Source organism: Xenopus tropicalis, chromosome 7 (assembly GCF_000004195.4).
Source record: "Xenopus tropicalis strain Nigerian chromosome 7, UCB_Xtro_10.0, whole genome shotgun sequence".
In the NCBI taxonomy this organism is placed as follows: Eukaryota; Metazoa; Chordata; class Amphibia; order Anura; family Pipidae; genus Xenopus; species Xenopus tropicalis.
The window spans coordinates 112,073,381-112,090,660 of record NC_030683.2 but is presented as its reverse complement, the minus strand read 5'-3'; the positions used below and the strand labels follow the sequence as shown (position 1 = coordinate 112,090,660).

The following is a 17,280-nucleotide window of genomic DNA, read 5'->3' as shown; positions in this document are numbered from 1 at the left end:
CTCGCCGATCGCCCAGTTTGAAAATTTTGATCGGGCGCCATAGAAGGTGCCTGACCAAAATCTCCCTTCAGCGCTGAATCGGCAGAAGGAGGTAGAAATCCTATTGTTTCTACCTCCTTACCTGCCGATTCAGCCCTGAATGGTGTGTGGCACATCGTCAGATCGCCACGTGTGTGGCGAGCTTTAGTGTCTCTGCCCTCTGACATCAATGGGCTCCATTTTTGCTTCCAAAGATGCCTTCTCTTGGAGCCAAAGGCGCACACAGAAGCAGCGTATGGAGCGAGTACAAGTCCCAAAATGGCAATATTTGAGTTTTTCCTGACCCACACATCACAACTGCTCATGTCCCCTTCTATAGCCTGAGGGAGAAAATCCAGTCACCCTTAACACTCCAGTTCTTGGACTGGAATGGGAAATTCACTATTGCATAAAGCATTATAGCAATCTGTGCGCTAATAGTTTAATTTACAGTTTAAATAAAATAAAACTATCTCATAAGTTACCACAGCACTCTGCCCCCTTGCCCCATTAGCAAAGTCCCTCAAATACACAAACCGGAAGTTCCCTAAAATGGCTTCGTGAGGGTTGCCCTCCTCCCCCGACCAAACTTTGATCTGTTTTTCAAAGAAATACTAGTTATTTTAACAATGCTGCTTCTTCTTGAGCAGAATTTTTATTTGAAAAAGGGCGTAATTATATCACCAGCGTTTACTGTACTGAAAAAATATAATCGCTGTTTGCAAGGAGAAGCTCCGCCCTAGCAGCGGCCCTAATGGAGACTGCTACTCTCTTCCTAAAGACTGTTCGTCCCGCTTCTCCCTTACGTAACATACATGTTTGTATATGTATTTGGCATACGACGCTTCCAGTAGCGGGATTGGCCAGCCGCAGTCACATGGCCCGGTGACGTCACGCCCGCCGCCCACAGTTCCATTTCAGGCATACAGAAGCCGAGACTTCCGGGGTGGAAGGAAAGTAAAATGGATGCCGTTGTGTGAAGACAAGGCCCGTCAGAGCGACGAATGATATAACGAGCTTGTTAGGTCAAAAGGGCGATTTTCTTTTGTTTGTTATTTTGTTTTTAAGCGATACACAAACGGTAGGTAAGTTTGCGCGTCTCTTTCTGTTGTCTGCGGCCCTATAAATTCCTCATCGTATGTGCCCTAGCTCGGCCTGTATTGGGAGTTGTACTGTAAGGGACGTAATTACATGCAAACGGCTTGATTTAGGTGTGCGCTTACATATATAATGATTATATATATATATATATATATATATACACACGTAATATATATAATTATAACCCAGCACTCACAGGGCTAATTATATATATATATATATATATATATATATATATATATATATATATACACATATACATACACACACAGGGTTAATTAAATATGTGTATATATCTTTTTTTTTTTTTTTTTTTTTTTTACGTGTGTATGTATTTGTGTGTGTATATATATATATATTATATACAAATACATACACACAGGTAATTTTTTATATATATATAATAACCCAGCACTCAAAGGGTTAATTACTACAGCGCATCCAGCAGGCAAATAGCTTGTGTGCCCTCCTATATAAACATATATGTATATATATATATATATATATATATATATATATATATATATATATATATATATATATATACACACACAAGACCAAAAGGAGAACACCCTATAGAAATACAAATGCCCAGGGTGGTGGCAAAAAAATTATTATATAGACAGAGAGCCGCACACACAAGGACTTTGCAAAAAAATCACACTTTTAATGAGAAAAAAAGTTTGTCCCTGAGGAAGAGCACAGTTTGTGCTCAAAACGTTGGACTTGTTTTTTTCTCATTAAAAGTGTGATTTTTTTGCTATATATATATAACAATTTGTTTTTTCTGAACATTTGGTTAGGCCCCACCCACACTAAATTTTTGTTTTTGTTTCAGTCATGTGGCCCTAGTTTCAAAGGCAGGTGAGTCGCACCCCATGTGACTTTTAATTAAAGCTATTTAAAATATCTAGAAGAGCCCTATGGTTGGCCCCCTTAACACTGTACATGCTTTTGCTGATTTTGGTGTATGATGGGGGGATTCCAGTCGATTTCTGTGTACCATTCAGGCGGCTATAGAAATTTTGGTCAGGTTGGCCTAAAGAAACAACAGTGTCGGAATATGTACAATGAAATGTAGAACAGAACTATACCCAAATACCCATCTGTTGAATTTTTTCTGTATGTTGACAGAGCTGTCAATCCCCCCCCCCCATATATTTTGAAGGCTCTCCTCCGACGTCATTTGATGCATTTGCCCAGGTAGAATTTTTTGGCTTCAGCTGCGTGGCGTCATTTCTGGGTATTGGGGGAGATTTTCAGTGATGTGCTGACAAGTGCCACATTTCCCTCTGGTGACAAAGCTGTCAGGTTGATAAAAAGTGGCCACACACACAGCAGCCTGGCTCGGCATCCAACTGATTGGCCAAGAGGACAAGTTCCGTACAGGGCCATGTTTTTGTTGTGCTGTTTTTTGTTCTGGTTGAAGAATTGAAACAGTAGCTGTGGCGTTGCAGCTCCTCTTCACTTTTGGCAGGCCAGCTGAAATTTTCTCTCAGGATTGGGAATCCTTGATCCACCTCAATAGCAGTCAGAATTTCTGCCTGATTGGCTGTATATCTCAAGATAGTCGGGCACCATTAGAATAAGCATCAGTTGGGCATTGCTAATATCTCACAGTGTATAGCTGTTTCATCATAATGCCTGAATTAGCCCACAAAAATGTCAACTAGCAATAGATAATTGGCCTAAAAAAACACTGTGCCATAGCCCTAGTAATAGTCAGTCAGACCACTGACTGCCCAAATCTGGTTATCTGGCACCTAAGGAACAGTAACACCAAAAAATGTTTTAAAGTAATTTTAAAATAGTATCTGCTGTTGTCCTGCCCTGGCAAAAGTTGTTTGCTTCAGAAAGTCTACTATAGTTTATATGAATAAGCTGCTGTGAAGCCATGGGGGCAGCTATTCAAGCTGGAAAAAAGGAGAAAAAGCACAGGGTACATAGCAGATAACAGAGAAGCTCTATAGAATACAATTGGAATGTACTCCGCTTATCTGTTATCTTCTTTGTGACCTGTGCCTTTTTTGTAGCTTGAATGGCTGCCCCCATGGCTACACAGCAGGGTTTATATAAACTACAGTACTGTTTCTGAAATAAAAAAAACACAACTTTAACCAGTGCAGGGCAACGGTAGGTAATATACTAATTATTTTGATACATTTTCATTTTTTGGTGTTACTGTTCCTTTTAATTGTCATAATTATTGTAGTGAATTAACTGAAGGGAATTATGGAATACTGAGATAGTATTACAATGGCCTCTACTTTTAGTAGATTAAAAGATGTGGCAAATGTTTTTTTCTGTGTCCAGTTTTTTAGCACAAACATTTAGAGACTGATTAGTTGTAAGCTGAGCTATTCGTTGTTCTGAAACCAAACCACTCTAGCATCTGTATCTCTCATCAGCTGCTTACTCACATGCAGCATAAAACAGGCCAGGACTGGGAGTCAAAATAAGCCCTGGCATTTCAAGTACCCAGAGACCCAAACAGCCCCCCCAGCCCAATAAATAACTACTGTCTATGGCATCTTACAGCAGCCCCTCTGGAATTTGTTTGTGTGTGTATATAACATATGCATGTTTGTTAGGTTGTATCGGAACAGTCTTTGCTGTAACTTCTACAGAAACAAAATGTATGAGTTATTGGTTATGAGCCCAAGTATTGTATATTGTGAATTTCTATTAAAGTTTTTGATTTGCTGTGCTCTGTCCAGCTAGAGCTCCCTTGAATAGATTTAATTTGTCTTTAGGCAGACATACTTGTCTTTATATGACATGAATGTTTTTTAGAATCTGGAAAGTGAAACACGGATGTTAGTCAGTTCAGCTGACCAAAAAATATATCCAGCAATGTGGCAATGTCTTTTGCATTTGCACTGTTTGGTCAGCATATATTGTAGCTACAGTTGAATATGTAACATGAAGAAAATGATATTATTTTTCATTTTCATAGGAAACATTTTGTCGGCATCTTGAATCCAGAGGAGTTTTAGACGGCTTATCATGGCTACCAACCTAGGGGAGCCATTAAATAACGAGTGGTAAGTTCCAAATTTTTCTTTAAATGTGTAGTATGTAAGAGGGTTTGTAGGTTGGATTAAAATATAATGGTTTAGTAGTAACCAGGGCTGTGGCGTCTGTACATAAATCCTTTGACTCGGACACCTCGGTTTATGGTACCGACTAGGTTTTAAATTTACTAATGCATTTTACATTAGTAAATATAAAAGAACACAATATATACAAGCATTTTTTATCCCTGCCAAAGCTCAGCAGAGTTAAAGCTATATGAAAATGGTGTCTTCTTTTAGGAACTACTGGCAGAAAAACTATATATTGTTTTTATCAGGAGAACCTGAGCTTTATAAATTTGTGGGAGTTTTGTGTATTTCCACTTTTGGATTGAGATTTAGAGCTTTATATACAAAAAAAACCCAAAAACCGAAGAATTTTGATTTTTCATGATATAGAGATTTATACCAGACATATTTTATTTTATGCACAAAAATTCAACTGATTTGGAATTTGGAACTGATTTTTTTTTTTTTTTTTTGTAGGGTTCAGCAGTATAATTCAGGCGTTAACAGAGAAAGTGGGATGGATGTACCAATGCAGGAGAATCCCGAGTGGGAAAAAGCAAGACAAGCATTAGCTAGCATCAGCAAAGCCAATGCTGCTTCAACAAATAAAGGATCTGAGAATGGGCAGGCAAACTCACAGGTAATGCCTACATTGGAGCAGTGCAAATCTTATCTGTATATACAGTGCTTTACAAGAAATTGTTTAATCATAAGTGCGAGTTATGAGTAAATCGTAAGTGCGAGTTATGATGGGGTATATTTATCATGCTGTGTAAAAAGTGGAGTAAAACATTACCGGTGATGTTGATCATAGCAGCCAATCAGATGCTTTGCTTTGGTTTTCTAACTGTTGAAATCTAATTATTACTGATTGTTACCCAGGACAACCAATGTGCTGTATTATTTATCATCTGTGGTTCATGGACCTTACATACATTTTATGTTACATATGAATACATACACTATTGTTCAGTAAGACAGCCTGGCAGAATGTGCAGTGACTGACATATCAACTTTTTTTTTTTTTTGCTAGTTTGCTTCACAACAAGGAGATGCAGCTTTGCAACAGCAACAATATTACCAGTGGTACTCACAGTACAATTACTCCTATCCCTACAACTATTATTATCAAATGGTAAGTACTTTTTCTATTTTCCAGTAGACACTCATAAATGTAAAAAAGAGTCAAAATAGTCCCTTGTTCAGCATGCATTTAATGAAAAGTATATGTGCTAAACATACTTTATGCCTATTTTAAATCACAAAAAATCTGAGCTGAACAGGAACATTAAAGCTACCCCCATGGTTTGTTTTAAATGAGGTAAATGATGAAATTACCAGTACACAGGTAACCCCCCCCCCCCTGTTTAATGGCATTCTGCTTATCTGTGAGACACAACTGTTGCAAAAAGTTTAAAGGGAGGGGGTTGTTTATATAGAGCTTTAACACAAAACTGCATACTTCAGCAGTTTTTGGACAGAAATAATGCTCAGAATGACAGAATAATGAATAGGAGCAAAATTAGCCACATTTATCTAGCATAAAAGGCTGAGGTAAACACCTATACCCATATCTACCCCCTGTTCTTTTATCTGTGGGTATATGTGGAGCTGTATGTGCACAGTTAAGTTATTTCTTTTTTTCTGTTGTTCATTAAGAAAAGATGATGTTGATTATGTCAACTGTTTTACAGAATATGTACAATGGGTATAATGCGCCTGGGCAGTATGGAATGGCTGGAAATTATCAGCAGTCTCAATCAGCTGGACAACACCAAGGAAATCTTACACAGGTACTGGCTGCTCTGTAGCAGATTTTTAAATATGAAGTGTTAATACATTTAATATTTTGCAAAATTTTTATGCTAAAGAGAAAACAGCACTGGATTCTAAAATCTTAAAACAACGACCTACTAGGAAGAACTGTAATATCGCCTCCTATTTCATATCAGTGTCCATATATAACACTAATTTTCCTTTTTGCATCTATAAGGACCCAGTTGCCATTTATAATAAAGTTATGCTGCTGGGAATTTTAATCACACCATAGAGATATGGTAGAAACATTTTAATACCATAGCATTTCCTTGGTTGTAGTAATTGCAATTGTTTGTGCGTGATTACATGGGGTGCTGTTGCAGTGGCTGTCTACTGTGAATGCGTTTGCTGCTGCAAGGAATATGGCAGCTCTTATGTGTTTAAAAGGAACATATGAGGGCTTATTACTAACTGGAAGGGTGCAAACAAAAGGCTGCAGTCTGCTATTTTGTGCTCTTTGCTCCATGCATGCTACCTACATGAATTCTTGCAGGTGTCTGCCTTGTATTTTGTAGCACAGAGTCCTGTTGCTGCACTCCTGAGTATAATAGGGTTTTGTACTTGACCGCTTTTAATTCAGAGTTGCAAGTAAGGGAGCGATGCAATGGCACCCTGTTTTTACTGCCTGATGAACAGCCTGTGCCTATTGATCACTTTGCACAGATCTAGATTTTTTTTTTTTTAATGTATCCAGTGTGAGGTTTATAGTGCAGCCAGAACCTGGGCAGAAGTTCTAAACACTTAAGTGAATCCTAAGGACATTGCCATTGCATTGTACACTTCTTAAAATCATTACCCACTAATAAACGAATTAATGCTCAGCTATCAGAATTGTTTATTTCTAAGCAGACCTTTTTCTGCATAGTTGAACAGTTGGGGAAAAATATATTGGGTTTTTTTCCCCCAGCCTCCTGTTCCTGGACTTGAAGATAGCAACATGTCTTACTCTAATGTCCAGTCACCAATTCCTTCATCTAATAACCAATCAGCATCTCGTCAGCATTTAAACCACACTATGGCAAAGGCATGTATTCAAGGCGGAAATCCAGGCAACCAATCTAATCAACAGCATTCATCCAACCAATCCAATTACTGTCAGCCATCTTTTAACGAAGGACCAAAACCTAAAAAGGGGCAACAGTTGTGGAATCGCATGAAACGTGAGTTTTTTTTTTTGTTCTTGAAGAAATGGTCATACTTTGCAAAAATGTCTTGTTGTGAATCTGCGCGATTCCAACAATGTCTCTTGCATGGCTAAAACAAGTACTAATTTAAAGGTCTACAGACTGCACTTTTAAAGTGTGTTTCAGTGGCTGTTGGCTAGGATATGAGTTAAGTAACTTGGCGTGTATATTTACCCTTTAATCAGAAAAAAAGGTAGCTAATGATTGAGATAAAAAAATATAGCAATTGGCATAATGCAATAAAATTAAACAAGGCAGTTTTTATTCGTTAATAATGCAGGAAGTCATTAAATGCTTTTAATTTGATTTATTTCTTCCTCTATATTTACAGAGGCTCCTGGTTCTGGTGGATTTAAGTTTAACATTCAGAAACGACCACTTGTAATGGCCAACCAGAACTTTGCTCCATCTGACCATCACGGTAACAGTGCAGCACAGCAGCAGGCAGCACACTTGCATCATGCTTTACAGCAACAGCAGCAACCAAAATTAGAGAAAATTGCAGAACATGGGTATGTTACGTGAACCGATTGAAAAGCCTGGACTAATCTTTGGTAGAATGTACAATATCTTTATTGCATATCATGTTTCCAGCCTAGCAATGCGTGCTTTTTATATAAGCCCAACTGAATGAGCTCATGTCAGAAAAGGGGGCCTTTTTCCCTTTGAGCCCAAAAGTCCTTATTTTTTGTAACCGTTATTTTCTATTAATCTAGCAGTAATTCGGCAAAGCCTGAAGATTGGCCACAAGCTATGAAAGAGTATGTGCAACGCTGCTTTACAGCATGTGAATCAGAAGAGGATAAGGACAGAACAGAGAAACTTCTTAAAGAGGTCTTACAAGCCAGATTACAAGATGGATCTGCCTATACCATAGACTGGAGTAGGGAGCCCCTTCCAGGGTAAAGTATTATGGCTTTTCCCTAATATCTTTAATTGCTTTTTTAGAAAAAGAAGTTATTGAAATGTTTATTTTAAAATTTGTGTATCTGAACAATTGGTTTGAGAATATTCCAGAATATGTTTGAGTACAAATACCTTACCTTATAATTTAATGTAAAATTAATCTTTCTGAGCACTTTGACGGGATTACATTTTTTTTATGTGTCACCGGAGTGCCCTCTGCTGTTTGTCAAGGGCTTGGCAGAACCATTTTTTTTAATGCAGGAAGTGTCTCTTGATCCCACTCTCAGGGCCAGAACTAGGGGTAGGCAGAAGAGGCAGCTGCTTAGGGTGCAATGATTGGGGAGGCGCCAGGCAGGAGCCTCTCCCGCCTACCCCTAGTCCGCTCTCCATCGCATAGCGACCCCCCCCCCCGCGTGCGAATGCATGCCAAAACACACGAGAGGGTGGCCAGTCCCTGCCTACCCTGCTTTGTCAGTGTGACAGAAGAGCTTAGAAAGGCACTCTGAACAAAGCTACATTGTTATTATTAAATTATAATCTGTTACAATTTTGAAATGATTATAACTGCTTCTGTCATAACATTTATTTTGACTTTCTTATAAAGGAAAGATAGTGTGAAAGAGAGCCCCAAAAAGAAGCGATGGGAACAAGCGGCTTTACAGTCTTCTCGTGGCAGCAGCATTACCATCACCCAGTCTCCAAGAGGAGGCATTAACAGCACCAGTGCAGGAACACTTAGAGGCCGTGGCAGCTTTATTACTAAGTTTGGAAACAGAAATGTCTTCATGAAAGAGTCCAGCACGTCCTCAAGCGCAGGCTCTAGATCACGATCAAGATCCTCCTCCCATTCTCCCCACAGGCGATACCGGCGCAGGTAAGGAAACCTAAACATCAGCTAGAGCAATGGATCTCAAACCATTATTGAGATCTCACCAATGGTGCAAGTTTCCAGACCTCCTTTTAGCACTGTTGGATTAGTAATTGTGACATTTGTAATACAGGACAACAAGCTTACCAGTAACAAATTAAGTAGACTTAAATATTTAATACAGTATTCCACTCAATGCTGCCTCTGTCTTTTATGCTTTCACAGTGGTTCAGACTCTGATAGCTCATTTTCTGGTAATGAAATTAGAGAAGGAGGTCGCAAAAACTTCCAAAAAGGCCGCGGACGAGGAGGGCACATGGATCGAGGGCGAGGGAGAATGCAAAGAGGCAAAAGGTGTGTAGGAATTTTCAACAAATTAAGCTTTGTCAACCTTTCACCATTTACCAGAATTTCTCCTGTTCTCATTGAGGTTTTACTTGCACACCTATCAGTTACCCTTTTAAGTGGTAACACTAAATAAAAGTATTTACTATATATTTAAAGTGAAAAATACAGCCTTTTTTGTGACTAGCTCATCCATATGGGCTAGAAAAGTTGTCTTTTACAAAGACATTGCTGATTCCACAGATAGAAATAAAATCATGGTCTACCTTTTCCCCTGCCCTACCTCAGGATCAGCTTCATGCAAACCTTTCATGTTTTCCATTGTGAAGTGATGGATTCTGGGGCCTTAAGTGCCTTTCTTTCCAGAGAATCTGTGCCCCACCCACTATGGAAAACAGAGACTTCAAGTCCCATAATCCTTCACTTCATAATGTAACAAGGTGAGGTAGGGGTTGCATGACACTCTGTCCAAAGCAAATAATCTTTTACATGAATACCTTTCCAGTGAAGTATCTTTAGAAAAGAAATACTTCTTCTTTAATCTAGAACATACCACTTCCATTGAAAGAATGTAAGTCTTCTTTAAAGGGGGTCTACACCCAAAAACAGATACATTTTTACATTTATTCAGAGTTGTTCACTAAGCACCTTTGCAATTTACATTGATTTTATATTTTTCTGATATTTGACGTTTAGACTAATATGGGGCTTTTGGCTCAAATTAGATTCAGCAACCTTTAAGAGGGGCCTGGATGAGTTCTTGATCAATCAGAATATCCAAGGCTATTGTGATACTAATATCTACAGTTAGTACTAGTGGTTGTATATATAGTGTATGTATGTGAGTGTATAGATTGGTAGGTGTGGGTTAAGTGTGCTGGGTTTACTTGGATGGGTTGAACTTGATGGACACTGGTCTTTTTTCAACCCTATGTAACTATGTAACTATGTAACCTGATGGTTAACTAAATCTAGGAAGTGCCTAGACCGTTATGGTCACTGACACTCTAGATCTTTAAAGCTGTTAAACTGAAAGCCTGGATAGAATATACAACTGCTGATTTCCCAATCTATTAAAAATCGAAAAATGTCACTTGCAAAATTGTAAGTTTGCATTCATTTTCTATGTTAAAATTCCCTTCAAGTTATGCGTAGCCCTCAAAACTGTTGGATTCATAACCTTTACTACTTTTATTTCTGCTTCCGCTAGAAGTGATCAAGCCTTCAACAAGAAAAACCGAAAGAAAAACACTGTGACCATGGAGCTGGAGGACCCAGAAAAAGAATTTAAGAAGGAAAAGCGTGCAGCTCGTTTCCAGCATGGCCACGGACCCAAGAAGCTGCGGATGGAACCTCTTGTGTTGCAGATCAATAACATGGATCATAGCGCATCTGAAAACTTGGACTGGAATGAGATAAAAATTGTCGGCACCTCCCAAGATATTACTAAAAATTACTTGCGGTTAACTTGTGCTCCTGATCCATCCACTGTGCGACCAGTGCCAGTAAGCCTCAAAGTCTTGCTTGTGTTTATAGGGATCTAAACATGCCTCCTATTATTTCTCTCATGGGAAAACCAAGTCATTTAGCTGTTGGCATTTATTATTTTATTGATTCATCTCATTTTCATTCTGCCTTTGTTCAACCTGTGTTTTATATTTAATTGGTTTGTCAAGGTCCTTGGCTACCAAAAAGTAGATGAGGCTAGATTTGTAATTATTTCAGTAACTTACAGAGCTGTTTTTAGTTCCTGGTTAGGAATCTCAGTGTCATTTGGCAGTGCATCTTTGAAATTTTGATTTCGTTTTCCCTTCTAAAGTATTTTGCTCAGAGTTCCATTTCCTTAAAATATGGCTATGGACCAGTTAAGGATAACTAGGGCAGTTTATGTATTCAGTTAAATCACATCATAACTGGTCTTTGGCTTAAGCTTTTAGTAAAATCCAATAGTAAGCATTCAGCTGAAACCCAACCCTAACTGGCCTGTAGGCTAAGCAGCGTTGTTTGTAGACTCGGGGTATTTTCTGGAGCTTAGTAGCCATAAAAAAAGTAGCAGTCTACTAGTAGCTTTGTGTGTCTTCACTCTTAAGGCACATTCATTACTGAAGACTATTGGTACTATTTTTTGTTGGTACCACTTTAAAGGATATATTGTCTGTTGGTCTCTCAGCTTTACTTCTCCTTTAACATCATGTGCAGGGATGGTTTTGTCACATAGCTATTCAAAAACTGGTGTTCTCTTTACAGTATCACTGCCAAACAATTAAACCGTATTTTGTTCCTTGTGTTTTTTCAGGTATTGAAAAAGTCGCTAGTAATGGTGAAAGCAGACTTTAAGAACAAGCAGGACTATGCATTTGCCTGTGAACAAATGAAATCCATACGGCAGGATTTAACGGTATTGTGTTTTAATCTGGAAGCCCAATAAAGTTTGTCTTTTCTTACCAATATCTTTTCATGACTGTTTACATCTTTTTCCTTAGGTCCAAGGAATTCGTACAGAGTTCACTGTGGAAGTGTATGAAACCCATGCACGGATAGCACTTGAAAAGGTAGGGTAATAGTCCGTTGCAGTAATCATTGTGTTACAAAACACAGTATTAGGCCCAGGGCACACTGTGCTTCTCAGTCTGCGGATAAATGCTGCCCCTTCACTTGAATTGGCTCTCTGTCTGTGTGGAATCACTGTCAGCCCCAGTGGTTCCAGGTGCAGGCACAGAGCTTAGCAGCTGATTCTCCGCCTACATTTATTCATAGGCAGAGAGCCAGTGTGCCCTCATCCTTATAGGTATAGCTCACCTTTAAAATAACATTTAGTGAAACTTTGAAATTGGTGGTTTGTGTTTCTTTTTTTTAATTTATTTATAAAAGTTATAGGAGGAGTGTCTATGTTCTTAATTATTCTTGTTTAGTGTCTGTCCTTCTGTCCAGAGGTGCTTGTGTATGGAACATGAAGTAGGGTTAAATAAATGACAATGATTGGTGATTAATGGGGCTTGCATTTTTTTCCATTCCTTGTGTTTTAGGGAGACCATGAGGAATTTAACCAGTGCCAAGCACAACTGAAAGCTCTATATGCAGAGAATCTTGCCGGGAACGTTGGAGAGTTCACAGCTTACAGAATCTTGTATTATATCTTCACAAAAAACTCTGGAGGTAAGTCTGCTCACTCTGTTGTGCAATGAGATTTATGCACAGCATGGAAGAACCACACTCACGTTTCCCTACTTTGCCTTTAGATCTAACAACAGAGCTGGCACACCTGACAAAAGAACTGAAGGCCGATGCCTGTGTTGCACACGCACTCTCACTTAGAGAAGCATGGGCTCTTTCAAATTACCATCGCTTTTTCAAGCTCTACAGAGAATCTCCACGAATGTCTGGGTATCTCATCGATAAGTTTGCTGAGAGGGAGAGAAAAGCTGCCCTTAAGGCCATGATTAAAACGTATGTGAAGGCAATCCTGTTCGGGAAGCTTATGCAAACATTTTTTAGCAGTTGTTTTTTACTTAGTGTTTCATTGTGTTTTTATTGGATGCAGTATAGTTTTTGCCACTGGTTTTAAGAAGATGGATTATAGATATATAATTTATAGAATATATATAGAACATATAGTTACAGGTAGGAGTTCTCAAGTCTAGGCCTCACTTCAGGGAATTTGGAGCCTGGGTTCATCCCTATATTCCTAAGGGAGTTAATACTTCTAATCTGATAAAAACCTCTAACATTTCTGCCAGAAATGCCCAATAGTATATAGTTAAAAGGGCCATTCCATCGTGCATTTTTTTTCAGACTTAATATTTGCAGGGTTAACACTGTAAATGTAAATTTAAATAACACATTCTGGTGCAATTTTTAATTGTTATATGTTCCCTATAAAAAGAGAGTGCTTTCATAAAATTGTGGGGATGCTCATATAAGGAGGGGGGTCAGATCTTTGCTTAGAACCAGAAGCCTTTCAAATATGTTGACCGTACGCCCATTTGAGCTGGGCAAAGCAGTTATGAACAATCTATCTTACTTGGTTTAATGGCAGCTAGTGCCTTTTGCAAAGTGTGTGTGTGTATCTTTTAAATATTTTGTTTTGGTCTCAAAAGCGATACAAAGACTTTGCTGATTTAAAAACAACTGAAGTACCTTTTATATATAAGAAGCCGGTATTGACATAAAAGAAACTAAAGAACACTAGCTACATTGTTACGATTCTTTCCCTTAATTTATCATTTTATAATTTGTAATAAGTCGTGTCATGGTTCTGCCACTCCTGTCCGGCCGCAGCAGCTACGATAACTTCCTCCAACGTCAGACGCTTTAGATCTGACTGCTGCAGCGACTGAATTAATGGGTGGAGCTTCAGGCAGCATCGTGACATTGCCTTTTTTTTTATGTGACTGATGTTCTTCAGACACATTATGTCTGTACATGTTTCTTACATTTAAGGGAAGAACAAGAACTGTAAGGTAAATAACACTTGTTAAGTTGGAAAGGTTAGCTGGAATCTTGTTTTTCTTACATGTATACACAACCGTTTGTGCTCCCTTGGTAAGTATGCCATGAAATAAGCAGATAGAACATTATTAATGGTACACTTTTAACCCTTTTTCTTTATTCCAGGTACTCAGTATACTTGAGATTTCTACTTTTGAAGTATACTTTTTGAAATATAAGTACACACTTGCTAATCTTCCACACATGCCCTACCCCTCACTGCAATGTGTCAGCTGATTTATATATTATCTGACATAACTCCTTTATTCTTCTATTATCTTCCCTTGGCGTATGGTTATGTATTGGTGACTGTACAAGGCAAGGGGTATAGCATTTAATTCTGTCTGTCATATTAATATGGAAACCCCAAGCCCCCGTTCTATAAATATTAATTGGTGAATGGGGCCATGGAAGAGTGAAAAGTATATAGGGCTTTTTGCTCTGACATTTTATACATGTCATATAATGGTGAAGACACACGGAGCTACTAGTAGCAGCTACTTGTGGCTATTAAAATAGAAAATACTGATCCATTTACTGATAATTGTCTGTGTGTTTTAGCAGAGGCAATTCTCAGTATAGTCTATGGCAGGGGATTTTCTGGTGTTAGCTGTGAAAAAGCAGTTGCTACTAGTAGTGTGTCTTCACCCTAAGAGAACACATACACACAAAATGGTGTTCGTAACCTAAAGCACCAAAGCTATTGAAAGAATGTGTTCAATTCTAAAGTTTTAAATATGTTATAAAGTGAATCTGTATAGTATAATTGGCTGTCTACAAAAGGTGGGTATGGGTTTTGCATAGTGATTGGGTGTTGCTAAATTAACCACTGATTGTATTTGTTTCTCAACAGCTGATTTTTTTACTTAAGACCGTTCTAACATGTTTTTACTCCTTTTCCCCCCCATTACTTCTCTCTGTCCATTCTTTAGTTTTCGGCCGGATCTCCCAGTTTCCTACATTCAGTCAGAACTGGCCTTCGCGAATGAGGAAGAGTGCCAGAGTTTCCTGGCTTCTCTATCTCTGGTGTTTGCAGGGAACGACGCCAGCAAGATCGATTGCAAGCTGAGCTTGGCGGTCTTGCCAAACTTCTAAACCAGTCCCTTTTATAAGTCCTTCCTTTAATGTGGCGTAGAACACGTTTCATGCTCACACCAAGTGTGTAATAGGATTATATGGTCACTGTTTACAAGCGCCTGCCTCTGGATCAGAGGATGGAATGGTGTGGCCAATGCCTGGGAATCCCTTTTGGACGGGCGGATTTGCTTGTCAGAACAGTAGATTTCAAAGTTCCATAAATCTCTGTGATTTCCTTTATCTCGGCAAGAATACTATATTTTACTGTGTATATAATTATATATATATTTAATTGTATATAGAACGTTCGAGAATCGCCCTCAATAAGTCAAAAAATTATCTAGTAAACGACAGTATTAGGTTCCAGTGATTCTAAAGCAGTACAATCTGAAATTTCAAGGGAACTGTAAGGTCTCGGACGCCACTTAGCATTCATCAGACAAAGGCGCCATATCAGCAGGGTTCAGTAGCACACCCTTCAGAATACTTGCGCACAGAGACAGGGCTGTTATGGAAAAGAATAGTTTGGAAGCATTGCAGATGGAAATAAGTCACACTACCTTAATTATAGAGGTCTTGAACACATTGATAATTATTAAGGATTTGTGGATCAACAGCGTTTTCTGTTTTTGTTTTTTTCTTTGATGTTGAATCACTTGTTATTGCCTTTTGACCTGTTCATGTTTGGAAACTAACAATGTCTCAGTTTCTTCTCTTTACCTCACTGGTACAAGCCTCTGTCCTCCTGCCGCTCCGAAGTATCTGAAAGTGGCTCTGGGGAGAAGGCGATCAATTCAGAGATGGGGAGGAGTAAAACGAGCTTCATTTGCTGCACGGCTGAAAGAAAGACTTTTGCTTTAAATGAACTTTCCAGAAAGCCCTGAAAGTCAGCATTTGAAGACAGAAGCTAGATCAACAAATGAGCACAGTACCAGCCATAAGATATCTGGAACCAATTGCTGCTGGAGCCCTCACCGCCTGTGAAATAAGAGCTGTTTTTTTTTTTACCGTTAATTTTGTACCCTTTTTATTTTAGTTCTTTGCTTTTCCTCTTGTCCGCTGCTAAGTGTTACTTTAGTCATTTTCAGCAGGTAACTATTAAGTTTGTCCCCCCCACCTTCACATTCTCTCCTCTTCACCTCTCACTGATGTTTCCGTATTTGTTTTGACTCCATCCCCTCCTCACCACAGTTTTTCTTTTATTCCCTCCCCCCTTTTCCCAGATTTTTTTTTATTATTTTTTTGGACATGTGATGGCCTGGTAATGTGCAATAATAAGCAGATGCTGGTCAAATACTCCTTTCTTTGCAGATATCTGTTTTAATTTTCTCCCTCCCTATAATAACTGAGTTACATATAGGATGTTCTGTTTATTGCAAATAAATAAAAACTAGAGACGTTTGGTAAAACTTTGTTTATTTGAACATTATTGCAGTGCATCAGTATAGGCACGCGTTTCCTTCATCAGCTCTAGGCTTATATCATTAGATCTGTGCTGCAAGTTTGTGTGTGCAGTTCATTGTCTGTGTGCCTGTTGGGATCTACTGTGTGAGCTCAATGTGCATAGATATGTGCGTGGCAATAAAGTTGGCCATATATTATAAGATTTGTTCATTTGGCAAGATTGGCAAACAAGCAGATCTTTCCCCAATATGCCCACCTTATCGATATCAGGCTAATTTGATTGTAGGACCAAATGATTGATGGCAATAAGAGCGAGGACTGCATTAATGAGCCAGTGTGGTTCCGATACAACCAAAAATTCAAACCTGCCCAATCGACACCAGATTTTTTGACCGATAGGGGGGGACCATACACGGGCAGATAAGCTGCAAAATCGGTCTGGAGGGCTCGAATCGGCAGCTTTAATATGGACAGGTTCCTGCTTTAGCGTCTGGGGTGTACTTATTTTTCCTGTTTTTATTTAAAAAATTAATATTTTATAAAGCCATAACAGCATACCGGTACGGACCACCAGATGTCTACTTAAAATCGGTTAAAAATGAAACCCAGTAGGATTGACCTATATAGATCAATGCAGCTTCATTACCATCAAGTACAAGATACTTTTTTTTATTATTACAGGGAAAAAGGAAATCGTTTTTAGAAATTAGAATTATTTTCTTAAAATAGGCTCTGTGGGAGATGGACTACCCATAATTCAGAACTTTCTGGATAAAGCGTTTCCAGATAATGGATCCTGTACATGTATTTTGATTTTTGTAATTAAGAAAATAGGCGAAAAAGATGTTCAGCACAAGCCCTATTTATTGCGCTCATGTTGAACAAGGGCATTACTGCCCCTTTAATAGTTCCTCTGTATCCTTATTGGACGTACAATGAGCTGTCTCACCCCTGATTCTGGTCTATGTGCATCAGTTGGCTTGGTCTC

At 38.7% G+C, this 17,280-nt stretch overlaps 1 protein-coding gene across 3 annotated transcripts; it reads left to right on the top strand.

Moving 5' to 3' along the window:
- Positions 1 to 900: 900 nt before the first annotated feature.
- Positions 901 to 16,297, top strand: LOC100495696 (leukocyte receptor cluster member 8). 3 transcript variants are annotated; one of them, XM_031906763.1, is made up of 16 exons: positions 901 to 1,103; positions 4,076 to 4,163; positions 4,680 to 4,842; positions 5,236 to 5,337; positions 5,897 to 5,995; positions 6,928 to 7,180; positions 7,536 to 7,716; positions 7,924 to 8,106; positions 8,715 to 8,984; positions 9,204 to 9,332; positions 10,534 to 10,828; positions 11,620 to 11,721; positions 11,807 to 11,875; positions 12,350 to 12,479; positions 12,563 to 12,770; positions 14,744 to 16,297. In XM_031906763.1, exons 2-16 carry the CDS (start codon positions 4,126 to 4,128, stop codon positions 14,904 to 14,906), a joined length of 2,385 nt encoding a protein of 794 aa, XP_031762623.1. In that variant the 5' UTR covers positions 901 to 1,103; positions 4,076 to 4,125; the 3' UTR covers positions 14,907 to 16,297. The 3 variants fall into 3 exon arrangements, with proteins under 3 accessions (XP_031762623.1, XP_031762622.1, XP_002938562.3); XM_031906762.1 differs by having other exon boundaries at positions 902 to 1,099; positions 7,921 to 8,106; XM_002938516.5 differs by having other exon boundaries at positions 902 to 1,103; positions 7,921 to 8,106.
- Positions 16,298 to 17,280: the final 983 nt, after the last annotated feature.

Coding starts and splice junctions, on each gene's coding strand:
- LOC100495696 (XM_031906762.1), top strand. CDS start 4,126: ATGGCTACCAACCTAGGGGAGCCATTAAATAACGAGTG. Junction 9,333..10,533: donor AGAATGCAAAGAGGCAAAAG/GTGTGTAGGAAT, acceptor TGCTTCCGCTAG/AAGTGATCAAGCCTTCAACA. Junction 11,876..12,349: donor CACGGATAGCACTTGAAAAG/GTAGGGTAATAG, acceptor CTTGTGTTTTAG/GGAGACCATGAGGAATTTAA.